This window comes from Artibeus jamaicensis, unplaced genomic scaffold, assembly GCF_021234435.1.
Source record: "Artibeus jamaicensis isolate MK-2021 breed Jamaican fruit bat unplaced genomic scaffold, CSHL_Jam_final contig_585, whole genome shotgun sequence".
NCBI lineage: Eukaryota > Metazoa > Chordata > Mammalia > Chiroptera > Phyllostomidae > Artibeus > Artibeus jamaicensis.
In genome coordinates this window covers 8,216,994-8,237,537 of record NW_026521894.1, presented here as the reverse complement: position 1 = coordinate 8,237,537, position 20,544 = coordinate 8,216,994, and the positions used below count along the sequence as shown (strand labels likewise).

Genomic DNA, 20,544 nt, shown 5'->3' with positions numbered 1-20,544 from the left:
TGTTTGACATTTTTATTATGATGATGGTTCTCTAACCTTGAGAATATACTTAAAAAACATTGCACATTTTAAGTGGATGAATTTTATTGTATGTGGGTTATATCTCAATAATAATCTTACATAGATAATAAGTATTAATATTAATGAACAGATAAGGAGAAAATGTTTACCTGAGAAAAGGTAAAATATCTATAACAATGTAATTGGAATCATAAAAAATAGAAAAGGGAACATAAATAATAATTGAGCTATTGACCATAATTTTCCAAAATTGTTAAACTTACCAATTCTTAGATCCAAACACCACTTTAATCCCATGCAGGATAGATACAAATGGGTACTTCATAGTTTAAAAAAACAACAGCTAAAGACACAAAAAGCTAAAACAGCCAGAGAGGGAGAATGACACACCTACCTTTAAAGTAACAACAATAAAAGATTGACAACTGTCCTCTTAACAGGTTGAATAGGAAGAAGGGAGATAGACCACTGCGGTTACTACAGTAGTTCATGCAGGCACTAGTCACTGGCAGTGTGAATAGATGGATCTGGATAGATTCTTGTGAAGTAAGTTAGTGGTCTTCAGACTGGCATATTGAGAGAGACAGAAAGAATAGTATGCCAGTGGGTGGATACTTTTCAGGAAATCAGTTTCAAAATCCTCAACTTAAACATTCTTTTTCTAAAATTGAGCTCTTTGGTGGAAGTACTGCAATTTCTCCTCCTCATTTCTCCTTTCTACAATTACTCTTTTTTAAAAAAAGATTTTATTTTATTTTATTTTTTTTAGAGAGGGGATGGGAAGAAAGAGAGGGAAACATCAGTGTGTTACTGCCTTTTGTGCACCCTCTACTGGGAATCAAACCTGTGCAACACTTTAGTTTACAGGGCCGCACTCAAATCACTGAGCTACACCAGCCAGGGCCTTTCTGCAGTTCTTTGCAAAGAAAAGCATACCTCCCTTCACTCTTGTTATGGTATGTTACATTAGAATTTAAAAAGCCACCAAGTTGCATAAGAAAGGAGTACTTTGAAACATTGGTATTGATGTACAGAAAGTGAATTTCAGTGACTAGTTATCAGATTCTTTTCCAAGTCAGATGGTTTTCAGTTCTTTGCTTTCAACACAATGGCTAATTCACTGCATTATTAAAAATAACTCTTTCGTTAGATCATCATGTGTTTTTTTTTAGCAAATAAACTCAGGAGGTGCTCAGTGAATTGAACATACTAAGAAAAACTTTCAGTTCTTATTTATGAGTAAGATTTTTGGGGACAAATACATAAATTTATAAAAATAAAAGAAACACAATTGTGATTTCTGGACTCATAATTGGAAGGGGGAAAAGCCTCATCTCCCTCATTAAGAGTTGACACATATGTTAAAATATTTCATATTTATGTTTTATATATACCCTATATGTTGTTTTTGGTGAAGTGCATACTTATAATTTGGATAACTCAATTCTGGTAAAATAACACTTGAATTTTATATACACAAGAAATTTTAAAATCTTGAATGTACATACATAATTTAAAGAAGTAGAATAAAGAGAAGCACAAAATTTTCCAGCATAAAGGTAAAATACACTGGTTTTAAAATTTTGTTGAGAAAGTAAAAGATAGATACAAGTTCTTAATTGAGAAAAGGTGGTTTGCAGACTTTTAAAATGTATGATAATATCACATCACTGTGGGATTTAGTTTGCATTGGAAACATTTCAAAGAGTGAAGGGACAATTTGATGTTAACATTAGTAATCGAAAGTTTAGATGTTAACATATGCAGATTTATACAATGCAATACACAGATGATGTATTATAGAGTTGTATATTTAAAACATAATTTTGTTAGTTACCCCAATAAATTTATTAATTTTTTAAAATTTAAAAGTATTTTAGCAAGTGTATGAATAAAATATTTTTTAAATCATTTGCAAGGCCATTGCTAGAGTGAGGCAAGGAGGCTCCTAGGGTACAAAATTTAAGGTCTCATTCTCAGAGAACCTAAGACTGAGTTCCTCCTTAAATTGCATGCTTGAAGTGTCTTTTTGCTCCCCCTAGTCTCAACTCTGATCACTGGATTACTACAACATAATTGTAGTTTGGATTACTGCAACACAATTGTTGGATTACTACAACAACATTGAATTTGTGGAAAATTGGCTCCAGAAAAAATATTTGCAGATATCAATCATTTCTTATTTGTTTTTTAGGGTAGGATTAAAAACTCAGCCTGAATCAAAATGCCCTGAGCTGCTTGCCAATTACTGTGACATGTTGCTAAGGAAAACACCATTGAGCAAAAAACTAACCTCTGAAGAGATTGAAGCAAAACTTAAAGAAGTGGTACATTTTTTTTTATTTCAGAATTTTTAATGATCTTACTTTGAATTTGCGTTTTGCTTATAAAAGATGTTATGTGATAGCATCAGTTTTTTAAAATGTGTAAGCAACTAATACGTAATTTCACAGTATAAGATGTCTATAGGGTAGTCTTTTTTCTTCCTGAAAATTTTTATTCTATAGCTTCCAGAAAGAGCAGTAGCATTTAATTCTCCCCCTTTATTGATTCTTTTTAGATAATTAAATTATAGCACATGTTAAAGGTAAAAAAAAAGTGGGGGGGGGAATCATGCTGATGGTGATGGGATGATTTGTGAGAAACAGGAAGTTTTTCTCTTTTTGTGAGTCTGAAATAGGTAATTAGGAAATAGTGAATATAAATAATTGGTTTTATTTTTGTTTTTTTCTTGGTTGTTAGTGTAATGTAATATAAGCCCAGGAACACAAAGAGGAAAATAATAAGTAAAGATATAGAGAGAGTATAAACAAAACAGCCTAGAGATATTAGTGTAAGAAAAAAGGGAACAAGATCTGTAGAAGAGAATATTGGGAAGAACCATTGCTTGTCGTGTAAAGTTTATTTTTTATCATCATGTAAAGTTTTATCACATTTATATAAAATTTCAAAAATTAATATAGGATTTAAAGGTTGTTTGGTTATTGTCTCAAATGTACTAAGTTGTGAGGTAGTATATCAGGACTGCTTATTTTTCAGAGATGAGCAATTAGTTGGCCTCTCTGTATATATGCTTATATAAATTTCTTAATTTTAAAAATTGGGAGATACAGAAAGGTCAAAATGAAAGAAATGGCTAAGCATATATGTGAATTGACAGTAACTCTGTTTTCTATACAGCTCTTGGTACTCAAATACGTGCAAAACAAAGATGTTTTTATGAGATATCACAAAGCTCATTTGACACGGCGTCTTATATTAGACATCTCTGCTGACAGTGAAATTGAGGAGAATATGGTAGAGTGGCTAAGAGTAAGTAATTTTTTGTTAATACTTATTCTTAATATAGCACATGGTTCATATGTGTGTTTAAGTGATGCATTTTGGTGTGATATCTCTAATGTCAAATAGGGAACATTTTATAAGCATATAACATCAATTCTATTAAAAATGTGGTATCTGACTTCCGCCAAGATGGAGGCATAGGTGGAGACGCCGTGCTTTCTTACACAACCAAGTTTAGAGACAACAAAATATTAGCAACAGAAAACACAGCCAGAACACAGAAAATTGAACTTTTTGGAAGTCTGATAACAACGAATTCTTCAGCCTGACCAGTAAGAGGGGTGAAGCCAGCAGCTGGCGTAGCGGGGTTGCACAGGAAAACTCGGTCAGACGGACTCAGGCAACTCAGGCGTGCGAATCCCAGGCGTGGGGTTGCAATGGGTGGACCCAGTGAGCGACCTATGACCCAGCAAGGGCGCAGGGCGGCGGGTTGACTGTGGTTGCACATTTCTGCGCAGATAGACCAGCGAGGGAGTGGGCAGTGAGACGGGAGGGAGCAGACCCCAGCAGTGGGAGGCAGCAGAGGGGTCTGCCATTTCCCGGCTCTGACCCCACCCCCACATACAGCGTCACAACCCAGTGACCTGAGCAGCCCTGCCCTGGTGAACACTTTAGGCTCTGCTCCCCATACTTAAGCGACGAAGAAATAGCAAAACTTTCAGATGCACAGTTCAAAACACTGGTGATCAGGATGCTCACAGAACTGTTTATTTTAGTCACAAATTAGAGGAACATATGAAGGCTAAACTAATTGAAATGAAGGGGATTGCACAGGAAACCAATAGTAATGGAAAGGAAACTGGGACTCAAGGGAGTGAACCAGAAGGAAGGAAAAAATGACCAAACAGGAAAATATGAAGAAAAAAGAATTAAAAAAAAATGAGGAGAGACTTAGGAACCTCCAGAACATCTTTAAAACGTTCCAACATCTGAATTATAGGGGTATCAGAAGGGGAAGAGGAACAGCCACCAGTGGAAAACTTATTTGAACGAATAATAAAGGAGAATTTCCCCAAGCTGGCAAAGGAAATAGACTTCCAGGAAATCCAGGAAGCTCAGAGAGTCCCAAAGAAGTTGGACCCAAGAAGAAACACACCAAGGCACATCATCGTTACATTAGCCAAGATTAAAATGAAGGAGAGAATCCTAGAAGCAGCAATAGATAAGGGGACAGTCACCTACAAAGGAGTTCCCATCAGACTGTCAGCTGATTTCTCAAAAGAGACTTTACAGACAAGAAGGGGTTGGAAAGAGGTATTCCAAGTCATGAAATCCAAAGACCTACAACCAAGATTGCTCCATCCAGCAAAACTTTCATTTAGAATGGAAGGACAGATAAAGTGCTTCTCAGATAAGATCAAATTCAAGGAGTTCATCATCACCAAGCCCTTATTATGTGAAGTGTTAAAGGGAGTTATCTAAGAAAAAGAGGATAAAAAAGATGAACAGTGAAAGGACAGCAAACTCTCAGTTATCAACAACCACACCTAAAACAAAAGCAAACTAAAAGGACAGCTAGATCAGGAGCAGAAACATAGAGATGAAGATCTCATGGAGGGTTAGCAACAGGGGAGTGGGAGGAGGAGAAGAGGGGAGAAGGTACAGAAAATAAGTAGCATAGACTGTAGGTAGAAAATAGATAGGGTGAGGGCAAGAATAGTATGGAAATATAGAATCTAAAGAACTTGAGACATGTGGTCATAAACTAAAGGGGGGATGGTAGGGGAAGGGGTATGCAGAGTGGAGGGGAATGAAGGGAATAGAACAACTGTAATGACATAATCAATAAAATAAAATTTTTTTAAAATGGTATCTAATGAAGTATATTTTTTAAATAAAGACTTTTATTGAAGTACCTTTACTCTCATTGGGACTGACCTTATTAAATAATGCTACAGGACAAATCATTTTATTTTTAAGGTGTTTTGTGTACTAAATACTGAACTATTGATATGTTTGTAAATACTTCTGTGGAGCAGAAAGAACCAATAGGTAAAGAATGATGGCTTATTTAGGGCATTCATAACTTATTTTGACTTGATTCCTATATCAAAATGTTTTTGTCTATTCCTTTCAATTCATTTGAATGGAATTTGAGTTATATTAAAATGTTTTTTATTTTTATATATGGTATTATATATTATATTACTAGATTAATATATAACAAATTTATATATAAGAATTATATACATTGTTATATGTGAGGGGGTACCCAATAAAAACCAGAATTTATTTATTAAAAATTGTGTACTTATTCTTACATGTTTAAATTTTAGTCACCTTCAACATACTCTCCGTTTGATGCAGTATTTTCCACTGCTTAGAATAGTTTTTGAATCAACAATTTAGATGCCTTATAGTGTTTCTGCTGTTTTTTGTTGCACCTCTTCCACATTGGCAAAATGTTTCCCTTGGAGGAATTTTTTCATCCAGGGAAACAAAAAGAAGTTGCTCAGGTGAGATCTTGAATAGGGAGGGTGAGCACAGAGGTCATACTGTTTTTGGTCAAAAACTGAAGGGCACTCAGCACTTGTGGGCAGGTACACTCATAAATCACCCAGCATGAAGTGGGCAAACATGCTGAAAGACTCTTCAAAAAAATTCACTGAAACCGAAAGCAGCCTCTCACAACAGTGCCAGTTGGTACACTAATCTAGATGGGTTCCTTGAACACTTGCCTAGTGTTACATACAAGGGGACCACCCTCCAGAACATAATTAAAGTTTTATTAGGGTCCCTCCTTGTATGTTTTTCATTTATGTTTATATATTTCATATTACAGGTTTGCAGAGGACCCTGCTTTGTAGTGTGGGATAGTAAAACTTACGCAGACTAATACTGGGCAAAGTGATCTTCATACTAACAATCAGTGGGAACAATTATTGTTTTGCGACTGATTTCAGAAATTTTTGTCAAAACATTAAAAACTCTCACTATTCAAATATATAGGAAAGAGGAAAAATTAACAAAATTAATGTGTATTTAGTATGCCATAATTTTAAACATATTCTTTAAGAGTTAAAGTGTTTTATTTGTGAAAAAACTTAAGTAGTTAGGGAAGCATTTGCAATTCTTTTATCTGCCATATCTAAAATATATAAAAACTCTTAAAATTTAACAGTAAAAAGACAACTCAATTAAAACTGCACACAAGATTAGAATAGACATTTCTTCTCAAAAAGTACACACATGGCCAATAAGTTTATGCAAAATTCTCAACATCATTAATCACTATGGAAATACTAATCAAAGCCACAATGAGATACCACTTTACTCCCATTAGAATAGCTAGAAATTTAAAAGGAAGAGGAGAAATTGGAACCCTGTTGCATTGCTACTGAGAGTATAAAATGGTGCAGCCACTTTGGAAAACTGTTTGGTAGTTCCCCAGAAAGTTACGTATAGAGTTGACCTAGCAATTCCACACTTAGGTAGTTCCACTCAAGAGAAATAAAAACATGGCCACACAATAACTTGTAGTGAATGTTCCTAGCAGCATTATTCATAATCGCAAAAAACTTCCCAAAATATAAATCAGCTGATTAATAATAACATGGTATGTTCATAAAATGGACTCTTACTTGGCAATAAAAAGAAATGAAGAATTGATACAAGCTACACTATGGGTGAACTTTGACAACATTATGCTAACTGCAAAGTCATTCACAAAAGACCACATATTGTGTGATTCCACTAATAAAAAATGTTCAAAATAGCCAATTCTGTACAGACAGAAAGTACCCTTGTGGTTTCCCAGAGCTAGAGGAAAGGAAAATGGGGAGTGACTTCTAGTAAGTATGGATTTTCTCTTTGGGATGATGAAAATATTATAAAATTAGATAGTGGTGATGATTGCGTGACACTGTAAATGCTATACAAAAATTCAGTTAATTGTACACATTAAAAGGGTAAATTTGGTGGTAGATAATATCACAATTGAGATAATTATATCTCAGTAACATCGTTATTAAAATGAAGAGTAGATTGACTAGCATTTATCTTTTTATAAAGTAACTTCCAGTACAGAGTGAGCATCTTTGTATGCCTTGGGGAGTTTTGATACTTTCTGTAAGTTTGGATCCACTTCTAGCATTTTGTCTTTTTGAGTTTTCAGTGTTGTGATTTTTTTTGCTTGCGTCACTTCCACTGGGGCATTTTAAACTTTTTTTTTGTCACTACAACTTTTCTCATTTATGTTGGTCATTTACCTTCATAAATTTTCTATGCTTCTGCATATTTGGAGTCCTCAACATTGTCAGTATCAACATTACATACCAGTCAGTTCTTTTTTCCATAACTCCATTTATGTTCTATTTTATTTTCATCTGCAGCATTACTTTCATTTCATTGGTATACTTGTATCATCTTTACTGGAGAGTTACCCCTTAATTAATCCATTTTTGTAAATGTCATGTGGATTTATCATTTGCACACAGGGATGCAAGAAGACTACATGTTTTGCTGTCTGTGGGTGAACTGAAAAATGATTAACAGATTTTAAAAGAAATATTGTGATTGGTCACTGATAGGTTGTGCTCTGTTACTTGTGTAGTGATTTGCAGATTGAGGAGCTAGAAGTGAAGTTTGTACTTTATGCATTACTCATATTTAACGTATGAAAGTTGAACTGTGTTGTTAGGAGACTGATGTTATTTATTATCTATTTTGTAGTGACTCAAATTCATGCATATTGGGATTGTGCAAAGAAAGCCAGGATTGTCTGTACAATTCTATTTAGTTTCTAAGAATCAAGTTTCATAGATATTGGATTATAAACATTGTAGCAAATAAGAAGAAGAATTTTGTATTAAAGGATCTAATATATATTAATATATTTTAGCATCTAAGATGTACTGATGCATCTAAGATTAAAGCATTTTAGTTTTCTATTTAAAATTTTCGTAATAATATATCACATTATGTATTATTACCTCTTCTGTCTTTGGTTTTCATAGGAAGTTGGTATGCCAGCAGATTATGTAAACAAGCTTGCTAGAATGTTTCAGGACATTAAAGTATCTGAAGATTTGAACCAGGCTTTTAAGGAAATGCACAAAAATAATAAATTGGCATTACCAGGTATTATAATTTATGTATATATTATATACATTATACTTTTTAAAACTTTTTTAAAAAGAATATCTTTGTTTTCCAGTAAATTAAAAATAAAACTTGGGCCCTGGCTGGTGTGGCTCAGTCAGTGGATTAAGTGTTGGCCTGCAAACCAAAGGGTCGCCAGTTCAATTTCCAGTCATAGCACATGCCTGGGTTACAGGCCAGGTCCCAAGTGAGGGGCACGTGAAAGGCAACCACACACTGATGTTTCTCTCCCTCTCTTTCTTCTTCTCTTCCTCTCTCTCTAAAAATAAATAATAAAAATAAAATCTTAAAAAAGCAAATAAACCTTGGCAGTAATAGCTACAAAGATGTTGCGAATACCATATTCCTTGAAGACATTCTGCGGACCAGAATTTAGATTTGCTGATCTTTATTTTGTAAACAAAAGTACACTTCTAACCAAATGTTTAGTTTTATTTTTCACCAAAGTTTACCGTGTATGTATGTATGAATTTATTTATATTGAATTTGATCCATTGCCCAGATTTACTTTATATTTTTCTGATACTCTTGCCTATAGCTGATTCAGTTAATATAAAAATTTTGAATGCTGGTGCCTGGTCAAGAAGCTCTGAGAAAGTCTTTGTCTCACTTCCTACTGAACTGGAGGATTTGATACCTGAAGTAGAAGAATTCTATAAAAAAAATCACAGTGGTAGAAAATTACATTGGCATCACCTCATGTCAAATGGAATTGTAAGTAGATAATGTTGTTAGTCAAGATACTGGTTTGACTGAAAGTAGCAAATAAGAGTTGCTTAAACAAGATAAATTTGCTTCTCTCACATGTAAAAAGTATGATCAGGAACAGTGGATCTCTTCCATGAACTTGTTAAGGATAGAAGCTTCTGTTAATAGCACCATCCTTAAGATATTCAATATGATCCTTACTATGTTTTTCAGCACAACAGAAAGATGAGTATATATGTTCAGTTAAGGGCAACTTCTAGAAGTTTCCCCCCATAATTTCCACTTGTATCCTATTGCCCAGAACTCAGTCACATGGATACATTTGAAAGGAAACTTCCAGGGAAAAGTTGAGAGATAAGCCTCTACTCTGGACAGTCATTGAGGTCTTCTAAACATGTTCTTACCATGTAAGAAATTGAGAATGGATATTGGAAGACAGCTACCAGTCTTTGCCATATATAATCTCATTTAAGAGATATTATAGTAGAGAGATGGTAATCAATATGAAAAATTCTTATTTTTAAAATTTTATTTTATCTATTATAGATAACATTTAAGAATGAAGTAGGTCAGTATGATTTGGAGGTAACAACGTTTCAGCTGGCTGTGTTGTTTGCGTGGAACCAAAGACCTAGAGAGAAAATCAGCTTTGAAAATCTAAAACTTGCAACTGAACTCCCTGATGCCGAGCTTAGAAGGACTTTATGGGTTTGTCTGTTTTTGTTTTTTTTTTAATTTTAAAATTATGTCCTGTCAGCAGAAAATGTGTTGGCTTGCTTGTAATAAATTTAGGAACTCATAACATTCTCAAATCCATTTTGACCAAAAAATACACTAATGAGGCATTTAGATAATAATAAATGAAAAATAAACAGGTTACTAAAGTGGACAAAGGCAAAAAATAAAAAGAGCAAAAGATTGAGTTGGTAGTTAAATATTACCTGTGAGGAATATGACAAAAAGTTCATAATGAGAATGTGTTTAAAGATTTAATGATGACCAAAAATTTAAGAATTACAGACAACCTTGTCTCTGGGGAGCTACCTTAGCTAGTTAGAGTGTACCTTGATATACCTTGTGCGGTGGATCCCCAGTTAGGGCACATACAAGAATCAACCAATGAATGCATAAATAAGTGGAACGAGAAGTCTCTCTCTCTCTCTCTCTCTTTTCTCTCCCCCCCCACAATCAATTTAAAAAAATTAGACAACTTTGGTCCTTTTGTGGGCTTGTAAAATGTACTCATTAGCCTCTTGCTTATAACTACATTTTATCTCTACTTACAGACTTTTTAAAAGTTCCAAAATAAATTATAACGTAGAGAGAAGCAGTTGATATATAACTGGCAAGCGGTGTTTGTCGTGGGTCATACATGACCAATCTCTCTGGTTTCTTATTGTAAAGAGAACATTTGTTTCCTCATAACCAACTCTTTTCTCCTAGTTCTCTCTGTCCTTATTATGCATTTACATTATTATGTTAATGGAGGTACCAAAGAAAAGTTTGAATTGTGAATTTGTGCTTATAATGCTTTCTTACTGCTATTAGTCATTTTGGAGAATTGATCTTAGTATTTAATGCTTTTAACAAATGCTAATTTTTCTCTTTATTTTATAGTCTTTAGTAGCTTTCCCAAAGCTCAAACGTCAAGTTTTACTATATGAACCTCAAGTCAACTCACCCAAAGACTTTACAGAAGGTACCCTCTTCTCAGTGAACCAGGAATTCAGTTTAATGTAGGTTTATGTTGGTTGGTCTAAAACAGAAATACCTTGTTTGAATTTCAGTGCTTTATTTTTAACAAAGTAATTAGTTTTCTTACATGATATTTAAAGTACAAATGTGTACTCATTATTCTAACTCAGCAATTTTCTACCTTTTTCATCTCATGACACATATAAACCAATTACTAAAATTCTGTAGCACACCAAAAACTATAATTTTTGGCCAGTATGACAAACAAATAAATATAGTTTTGCTTTATTCACACCGAACAGCTATTGTTGCATTGGCTGTTGTCACAGTCTAAGGGAGAGGAGGGCAGTGCCCCTGACTAAACAGGTTTTGCATGTTTTAAAAATTATTGTGGCACACCAGTTGGAAATTGCTGCTCTAGATTTATGCCATTTAGTTGTTTATTAAACATTACTGAGCTAGAGATGTTTACTTCTTTACATATTTTTCATGGGTACATTTTGTTGTCTGACATTATATTGTATTGGTTTTCATGTTTAAAATAAACTATCCTTTTGCATTTTAAAGCATCTTTATCCACACAAAGCTTTTTTTCCCCCTTAAGATCCAATTAGAAGATAATGCTGAATTACAAGCTATATATCTTCAATTATCTAATTGTTTTCATGGCAATATAAATTATATTAACTTTGTTATTACAGGAAGTATAATAACCCATATTTTATTAGCAGGGCCTTTTTTGTGTTTAAGGGAAATCACACTGTTCATTTCAAATAAAGCTACATATGTTGGTTGTTTGTTACCTTTTCTTCAAGCAATTCTGGATATTAATTTTTAGAATATTTCTAACTCATCTCTCAGATGTTGCTGTAAGTATGATGTTTACAAGGCCTCTCATATAGAATATTTCCTTAAATGTTTTTTATAGAAAAAATGCGAAAGTTCAGAAGAGGGGTAAAATCAACTTGATTGGACGCTTGCAGCTCACCACAGAACGAATGAGAGAAGAAGAGAATGAAGGGATAGTTCAGCTACGGATACTGAGGACCCAGGTTTGTAATGTTAAGACAGAATGTCTAAATTTTGCACAATGTTGCCCATTTTGTTGTTGTTTAAATCTTCAAACATTTTTTTGAATTTAAAAGCATGTAGGTATTCAAACTTTTTGTAAGGTAGAGCTACTTTTCATTTTACTAGAATTTTAAAATTGTATTGATGGCATTCTCTCAGCTGCAGAAAAAGATGTCTATGTGGCTTCGTGGACTCTGGTAGATTCTCTTGGTTGGCAAAACCTTGATTTTAGGGTACATCTTCATTTGACCATACCTGAGTAAAGGTGTCTCCGCAACAAATTATAGTTCTAGGATTGATATATTTAAATTTTTATTTGACTTCTTATTCTATTGTAATATGAAATTAGGGAACATTTTAAAACTAGGCTTATGATACCTTCTAAACATGATAATATTCATTAGAATATTGCAAGCTAACATGATTGTTTTCACTTTAGAAATCGTTCTATTAAAACCATGTGCCGCCTGGCTGGTGTAGCTCAGTGGATTGAGCGTGGGCCTGCGAACCAGACAATCGCAGTTCGATTCCCAGTCAGGGCACATACTGGGGTTGCAGGCCAGTTCCCTGCAGGAGATGCATGAAAGGCAACCATACATTGATGTTTCTCTCCCTCTCTCTTTCCCTTCCCCTCTAAAGATAAATAAATTTTTTTTTTAATCTTAAAAAAATATATTAAAAAAATGCTTAAAAAAAAAACAAAAACCACTTGCTGCACTTTTACAGTCTTTACTTAGTGTTGTTTGAAAGTATTGGCCAGTGCAATGAAATACAAAACAAATAACAGGAAAATGATTAAATTATTTTCTGTTGCTCAGGGATCATACAATAATAAAGGAACAAACATGAATAAAAATTGCATTTCTGTTTTTCAGTGAACAAATTTTAAAACTTAAGAGGAAAATAAGACACCATAAAATTCAAATATTTTTTCTATTTATTGATTTTAGAAAGAGAGAAACATCAGATTGTTTTTCCATTTATTTATGAATTCATTGGTTGATTCTTGTACATGCCCTGACTGGGGATCAAACCTGCAACCTTGGCATGTCAGGATGATGCTCTAACCAACTGAGCTACCTGGTCAAGGTGCATAGGCATTTCTTTAAGAAGTAGTTTATAGGTCTTTATGTGAAGAGGGTGGCTCTTTACTGAGAGAGTCAAAAGATTTGAATAAATAGATCAGGCTCTTTTTCTTCTAAAATTTTTAGTGAGGTATAATTTATATAAGATAGAATATTCATTTGAAAGTTTAGTTTTTGGTGAGTTTTAATAAATGTGTATACCTATGTAACCATCACTTCATTAAAATACAAAACATTTCTATCACTCCAGTAATTTCCCCATGTCTCCCATCCAGCCAATGTCCCTTCTTTCCAACCCACTTCATTCCTATAACCATTGCTTAGTTTTGCCTGGTACAGGTCTCCATATAAATTGAATCAGTGTATGTACTCTTTGTGTCTAGCTTTTTTTGCTCAACACCAATACTGTATTCTTTATTTCTATTTTTTTTAACTGGTTTGAGACACAGAGAGACATTGATTTGTTGTTCCATTTTTTGTGCACTCATTAATTGAATCTTCTCTGTGCCCTCTCTGGGGATCAAACCTGCAACATCAGTGTATCCAGATGTTTCTCTAACCAACTAAGCTACCCAGCCTGGGCAAAATACCATATTCTTTAATGATAAGGCTAAATAGCTTAATGAGTCGGTTTTTTCCATAGTCATATCCAGTTTACTGAATTCATATAAAAATTCAGCTAGAAATATTTTTGGAATTTTACATATTGATTTTCAGTTTTATCAGAAAGAATAAATATGATTGAAAATCTTAAAAGAATAATAAGGTGATGGTGGTTGAACTTGCCTTGCCAAATATTTAAAGCTTATTAAAATATGTACAAAAATAAAGACTACTTTCAAGGATCATTTCTATAGTTCATTACTAGAGAAGTTCCTCTGAATGTGTAAAATATCTACAGAAATACAATATGACAAGTAGATTAATTGGGGAAAAACCCTCAGAATTAAACCTCCTGTATAAGTATAGACTGACTTCACAATAAAATAATAATTTCTATGGCAAATTTAAAGGGAATGGATTATTCAGTAAGAAGTTTTAGGAAATTATACTTCTTAGAGGAAAAATCAGGGTATATTCCTAGTTTATACCCCAGGATAAATTTCAGATGGATTTGAGTTGAGATGTGTAATGGGATGGCAGGTATAGACATATACTATAAGGAGTGCAGAGAAAATTAAGTATTTTTGTTTTGTCTCTCAAACTGACTCATAGTTATGCCCAATCTAGTAATCCAGGCTGTTTAGGTAATGCCGAGACTTTCTTATGTCTCCCTGATTCCATTCCACCCATCCCCATTATTTTCTCTTTTCACAGATGGCATTGGGATGTATTGAGGTTTAGAAGAACTCATTTGAGCTTATAGTGACAATAAAGGGAGTGTCATGTTTATGTTGTGACAGTGTCCTGGGTTCTTGCTGTGGAGAGCTTTATCTGTCACCTATAGGAATTTGACTTTCTGTTGCTATCTACTGCTGATACCTATAGCAGATGAACTGTGATGTATTCTTTTCCCAGTTGGTAAGGACCACATAGCTACTTCCCTGCTCTCACCTGTCCTGTGCTCTCACTGAGCTCTTGTGCTTTCTGAGACTGTACCACCACATCTTCTCTGTGGCCCCTCGGTCTATATCAGGCATTGTCGTTGTCATCCACTGCTGCAGGTTCACCCTCTCCTGCCACTAAAGGCCCTGTGGCAGGTTTATTAGCTCTAAACTCCATCTGCATCATGTGAGGGAACTGAGAGTGATTCAGAAGTGCAAATTATTTTCATATCATTCCACTCTTCAGGTGACCCCCAGCACATTAGATGGGGACCAGAGCCCGAGCCCCTGTGCTTTCTGTTTTTCTCTTGAGTTCTTTAACACGACCACCATCTTCACCTCTACCAAATCTAGAAGGGAGAAATTAGGGCATTTACAGTTGTTCATTTTCTCTCCCTGCTTCCAGTAATCCTCAAGTGCTCAAAGGGACAGACTTTCCCCCTTCTGTTTGGACCCTTGACACAGACCCCTGTGATCAAGAGCCTAGCGTCTGGATGTATTGAGAGTGGGAAGAATTCACCCAGCGTCCTAGTAACAGTATAGGAATTAAAGAAACCATCAAGGAAAACATTGATAACATTGACATGGATGAAAATGCTTACTCATGACTGGAAAGATAGGACTTCCGCCAAGATGGAGGCATAGGTGGACACGCCGTGCTTCCTCACACAACCAAGTTTAGAGACAACTAAATATTAGCAACAGAAAACACAGCCAGAACACAGATAATTGAACTTTTCGGAAGTCTGTTAACAACAAATTCTTCAGTCTGACCTGTAAGAGGGGCGAAACCAGCAGCTGGTGGAGCGGGGTTGCACAGGAAAACTCGGTCAGACAGACTCAGGTGCGGAATCCAGGCGCAGGGTTGGACCTAGTGAGAGACCCAGCGACCAAGGGGAAACAGCGAGAGAGCAGGGCTGCGGGTTGACTGTGGTCGCGCATTTGTGCGCAGAGAGACAAGTGAGGGAGTGGGCAATTGGACTGTGACCCAGCGGGTCCCCGCAGCAAGCGGCAGTGGAGGGCGCTGCCATTTCCCTGCTCTGACCCCGCCTCCACATACAGTGTCATAACCCAGCGACTCTGAATGGCCCGGCCCTGGTGAACCACCTAAGACTCTGCTCCTCTCCCAGCGGTGCAAAACAGCAGAGGGGGTCGCCATTTCCCCGAGCTGACCACGCTCCCACATACAGTGTCACAACCCAGCGACCTGGGAGTCCAAGGCTCCGCTCCTCACACTTAACGGGCGCAAACAGACCAAAAATGGCTCAAGAAGAACTCAAAGCCCCAGAGCCTATAAATCTAAGCAATGAAGAAATAGCAAAACTCTCAGACGCACAGTTTAAAACACTGGTGATCAGGATCCTCACAGAACTGGGTGATTATAGCCACAAATTAGAGAAACATATGAAGGCGAAACTAATTGAAATGAATGGAATTGCACAGGAAACCAATAGCAATGAAAAGGAAACTGGGACTCAAATCAATGGAGTGGACCAGAAGAAAGCAAATAATGGCCAAACAGAAAAGAGTCAGGAAGCAAGAATTCAAAGAAATGAGGAGAGTCTTAGGGACCTCCAGGACATCTTTAAACACTCCAACATCCGAATTATAGGGGTACCAGAAGGGGGAAAGGAACAGCCACCAGTGGAAAACTTACTTGAACAAATAATAAAGGAGAATTTCCCCAATCTGGCAAAGGAAATAGACTTCCATGAAATCCAGAAAGCTCAGAGAGTCACAAAGAAGTTGGACCCAAGGAGGAACACACCAAGGCACATCATAATTACATTAGCCAAAATTAAAATGAAGGAGAGAATCTTAGAAGCAGCAAGAGATAAGGGGACGGTCACCTACAAAGGAGTTCCCATCAGACTGTCAGCTGATTTCTCAAAAGAGATCTTACAGGCAAGAAGGGGCTGAAAAGAGGTATTCCAAGTCATGAAATCCAAAGACCTACAACCAAGATTGCTCTATCCAGCAATGGAAGGATAGATAAAGTGCTTCTTAGATAAGATCAAATTCAAGGAGTTCATCATCACCCAGCCCTTATTATATGAAATGTTAAAGGGACTTACCTAAGAAAAAGAAGTTAAAAAAACATGAACAGTGAAAGGACAGCAAACTCACAGTTATCAACAACCACACCTAAAACAAAAGCAAACTAAAAGGACAGCTAGATCAGGAGTGGAAACATAGAAATGAAGATCTCATGGAGGGTTAGCAACAGGGGAGTGGGAGGAGGAGAAGAGGGGAGAAGGTGCAGAAAATAAGTAGCATAGACAGTAGATAGAAAATAGATGGGGGGGCAAGAATAGTATGGGAAATACAGAATCTAAGGAACTTGAGACACATGGTCATAAACTAAAGGGGGGGTAATGGTGGGGATGGGGGGTAGGGTGGAGGGGAATGAAGGGGGGAATAGAACAACTGTAATGGCATAATCAATAAAAAATAAATTAAAAAAAGAAAATGCTTACTCCTCTCGAAACTGAAAACATTTAATGAATCAGCACAAATTGAAGATAATATTTATAACATAATTTATTAATCTGACAAATATAAAAAGTTGTAATCACTGATTTTTTAAAGCAGACATCAACTAGTTTTCTGCTACTAACAGGAATAACTAAATACAAGGGGAAGTTATATGGAAGGGGTTTGTTGTATTTTAATTGATTTTTAACACAATACCAGATTATATACATATTATGTTCACAGGTAAAATAAAGTTTTTAAGTGTATGTAGTGTGGAAAAAGCAATGAAAGGTCTTGGTCAAAACATTAGGTGTGATTTTCTTTCAGCAGAGAGATTATAGATAATTTCGCTTTTCTTCACTTTTCAAAACCTGTAATCATATTAAAAAGAAAAAAGCCCTGGCTGGTGTAGCTCAGTGGATTGAGCACGGGCCTGTGAAGCAAAGGGTCACTGGTTCGATTCCCAATCAGGACACATGCCTGGGTTGCAGGCCAGGCCCCCAGTAGGGGACACATGAGACACAACCACACATTGATGTTTTTCTCTCCCACTCTTTCGCCTTCCCTTCCCCTCTCTCTAAAAATAAATAAATAGAATTTTTTTTAAAACCATCAAAAATCCTGTAATCAGGTTTTTTTACAGTGGGTGAAAAAAGATATTTTTATTTGTTAAGTAAAAGATACTGGCCTTAATTTTAATCTATGATTGCAGCAATTTTCAACCTTTTCACCTCATAATATATATAATCTAATTACTAAAATTCTGTAGCATACCAGGAGAATATGTATGCCAGTCTGTCAAAAAAACAGGTTTAATTTTGATTGACTTGCAATTAGTAATAATAATAGTAATTACCAGTACTTTTTTCCCCAACTGACTTTTTAAAAAATCAGGTGCTTATACTTGTATATACGGATTTCTGGTACCAGGAATTAACCAATCAGATTCAACCTTATGATGTGACATGACCAGTAACACATAACTCTGCCAGATGACCTATGTATTTATAGTTCAAGACAGGGCATTCACACCAGACTGCTGTTATTGTGTTGGACATTGTCATTTTCTTGTTTGTCAGTCTAAGGGTAAAAGAGGTCAGTGTCCCTGACTAAAGAGTCAGATATTTGCACATCTGAACAGTTCTCGTGGCGCACTGCAGCACACCAGTTGGAAATTTCTGTCTTAGTGGTTGTAATCATTTGGGTAGATGTTGGGTAGAGAATGAAATACATCAAAAGTCCTTTTTTTGTTTTGTTTTCCTTAAAACAATTTAGTATATTAATTCTCTTTTATTTTCATTTTTTCTTTTAGGAAGCTATCATACAAATAATGAAGATGAGGAAGAAAATTAGTAATGCTCAGCTGCAGACTGAATTAGTAGAGATTTTGAAAAACATGTTCTTGCCACAAAAGAAAATGATAAAAGAGCAAATAGAATGGCTAATAGAGCACAAATACATCAGAAGAGATGAATCTGATATCAACACTTTCATATATATGGCATAATTTTGAATATCATGGACAGTAATAAGAACCTTGAATTTTGGAGTGCTTGGGCAGAAAGTTGTAACAGTTTGTGCTGGGGGAAGGTTTATCTGGACTTGGATTACATAAATATTAAAATCTCTGCCTTACCTAACAAAACAACTCTGTTTGCCAATCACATTAGTTAGCATGATGGCATCCCCTTCATGTTCCACACTCTTTAACAGCATGCTGTTTTGTGGAGGCACCTGCGTTCATGAAGAGCCCTCTGTGAACTTTTAAAAGTAAAATTGACTTATATCCACCAGAAGAAATACAGCTGGGAAGGGTAAGGGCGAGGTTCTTACTGCTTTTTGTCCTTTTTCCCCTTCTCACAAAAATGTACTTGCACAAGGAAGGATCTTTACATATTTGTGCACTGAAAAATGCTGTTATGTTTTGTTTTTATAATGCAATTAAAGTCAGAAATAGCACTCTTGGTTTCTTTTGATCAAAAGAGTGAGCTGGTCTACCCAACATTGGAAGAGGGCAGGTGTAGGTGAGAAGATAAGTATTTAGTAAGTATCAAGTTTGTTCAAACATTGCTTCAGCATAGTAACTGGATTTTAATGGTGGCCTAAAAACGGTGTTAAATTTTTCCAACTCACAGATACTGGCTTGCTTTAATCAGGAGACTGTTGTTTTAGTTGTTTGTTGTTAAATGATAAGGAGTATTTTTTATCTTACATGGTTGGAGAGCTTGTTTGGAAAAAGTGAGCCTTAATTAATGGTTTCTTCAATTGTTTTTTAAACATGTATGGAGATAGGTAGGTCATTTTGATTGCAGAGTCAAAATAGTGAAATTAGGTGTACTTACTAATACACTACATATATAAAACAAATATTAGGTATACATATATGTAAATATATGGTATAATATATGTATACCTAATATTTGTTGTGATATTCAAATTTATTAAAAACAAGGCAGAATCTCCTGCTCTCCTATAATACAGTTATGTAACTGATCCCTTAATTTGTAGCATAGAAATATTTTGGTATTTTGAAGTCTCTTGGTTAGGGATTTGTAGCCTCAGGTTTCTGGAAAGGAAGACATTCTTTTTTTAAAAGTAGTATTAGTCATTTAGGATGAGAAAAACCACAACATAGAAAAGACCTGGAAAGCATAAGCAAAATTATTGCGATCTTAATATGAGCAGTAAACTTGCCAAATATATGTACATATATATTTATATATTTTAAAAATAAACATTTTTAAATGTTCAGAAGGCAATTCTTACCTTGTTTCTTTTAGTCAGTCCAAAGTAGCAACTTATCAGTTGCTGGTAACTGAATATCCAGAGTAGTCAAGTTTCGGATTTCACAACATGAACAACTTAAAAGAGAAAAACATATTCCCCATTGGGAAAGTATGGTGCAACGGATTTTTATTCATTATGGTACACGTTTCAGATTTTTTTGGACCTTATTGTATATCTTGTTCGATATTGAGGAAAATTCCTAACATATGGTTTTGAAGAGAGTCGGCCAGGCAGTGCGGGAGCACGGGAGGCACCCAGCGCCCTGCGGACTGCTCTCCGGAGCGCTCGGTGCGACCGGGGCCAGCCCCCACAGGCTCCGTGCGCTGCCTGGTGACCGGAAGGAAAGGAGATTTAAAACACGTAAGGTTTTGTTGGTTATACTCAAATGCCTGTTCTGAAACTGATAAGAAATTGGAATTTTGTTTCTAATTTAAAATCTTATACTTGAGCTCTGAGGTAGCATATGTAAATTATTAAACCAAGTATATTCTGAAGACTTCAATTAGTGCTCACCTTCTCTAATTAAATGACTGCTAACAATGGAGAAATTTTGTACAAATTGTAATAATTATGGTCCTCATGCTTAACAAATAGTTTGTTGTTGGCATATTTGCCTATCCAATATAAGAATGCCAAAGGAAAAATGGACGGAAGGAAATGTTACAGGCTATTTTTTAAAGTTTAAGATTTGTTGTTTTAAATCATAATTGTTC

At 35.4% G+C, this 20,544-nt stretch overlaps 1 protein-coding gene across 1 annotated transcript in view; it reads left to right on the top strand.

Annotated features, from left to right (window-relative positions):
* The window catches only part of CUL5 (cullin 5), a 111,940-nt gene extending 92,942 nt beyond the window's left edge, over positions 1 to 18,998 (top strand). Inside the window, exons 12-19 of the mRNA XM_053670413.1 lie at positions 2,216 to 2,348; positions 3,202 to 3,333; positions 8,322 to 8,445; positions 9,005 to 9,180; positions 9,721 to 9,882; positions 10,792 to 10,910; positions 11,798 to 11,921; positions 18,357 to 18,998. Coding sequence (XP_053526388.1) covers positions 2,216 to 2,348; positions 3,202 to 3,333; positions 8,322 to 8,445; positions 9,005 to 9,180; positions 9,721 to 9,882; positions 10,792 to 10,910; positions 11,798 to 11,921; positions 18,357 to 18,551 — 1,165 coding nt within the window. The 3' untranslated portion in view covers positions 18,552 to 18,998. The remainder of the gene's footprint in view (positions 1 to 2,215; positions 2,349 to 3,201; positions 3,334 to 8,321; positions 8,446 to 9,004; positions 9,181 to 9,720; positions 9,883 to 10,791; positions 10,911 to 11,797; positions 11,922 to 18,356) is intronic.
* Positions 18,999 to 20,544: the final 1,546 nt, after the last annotated feature.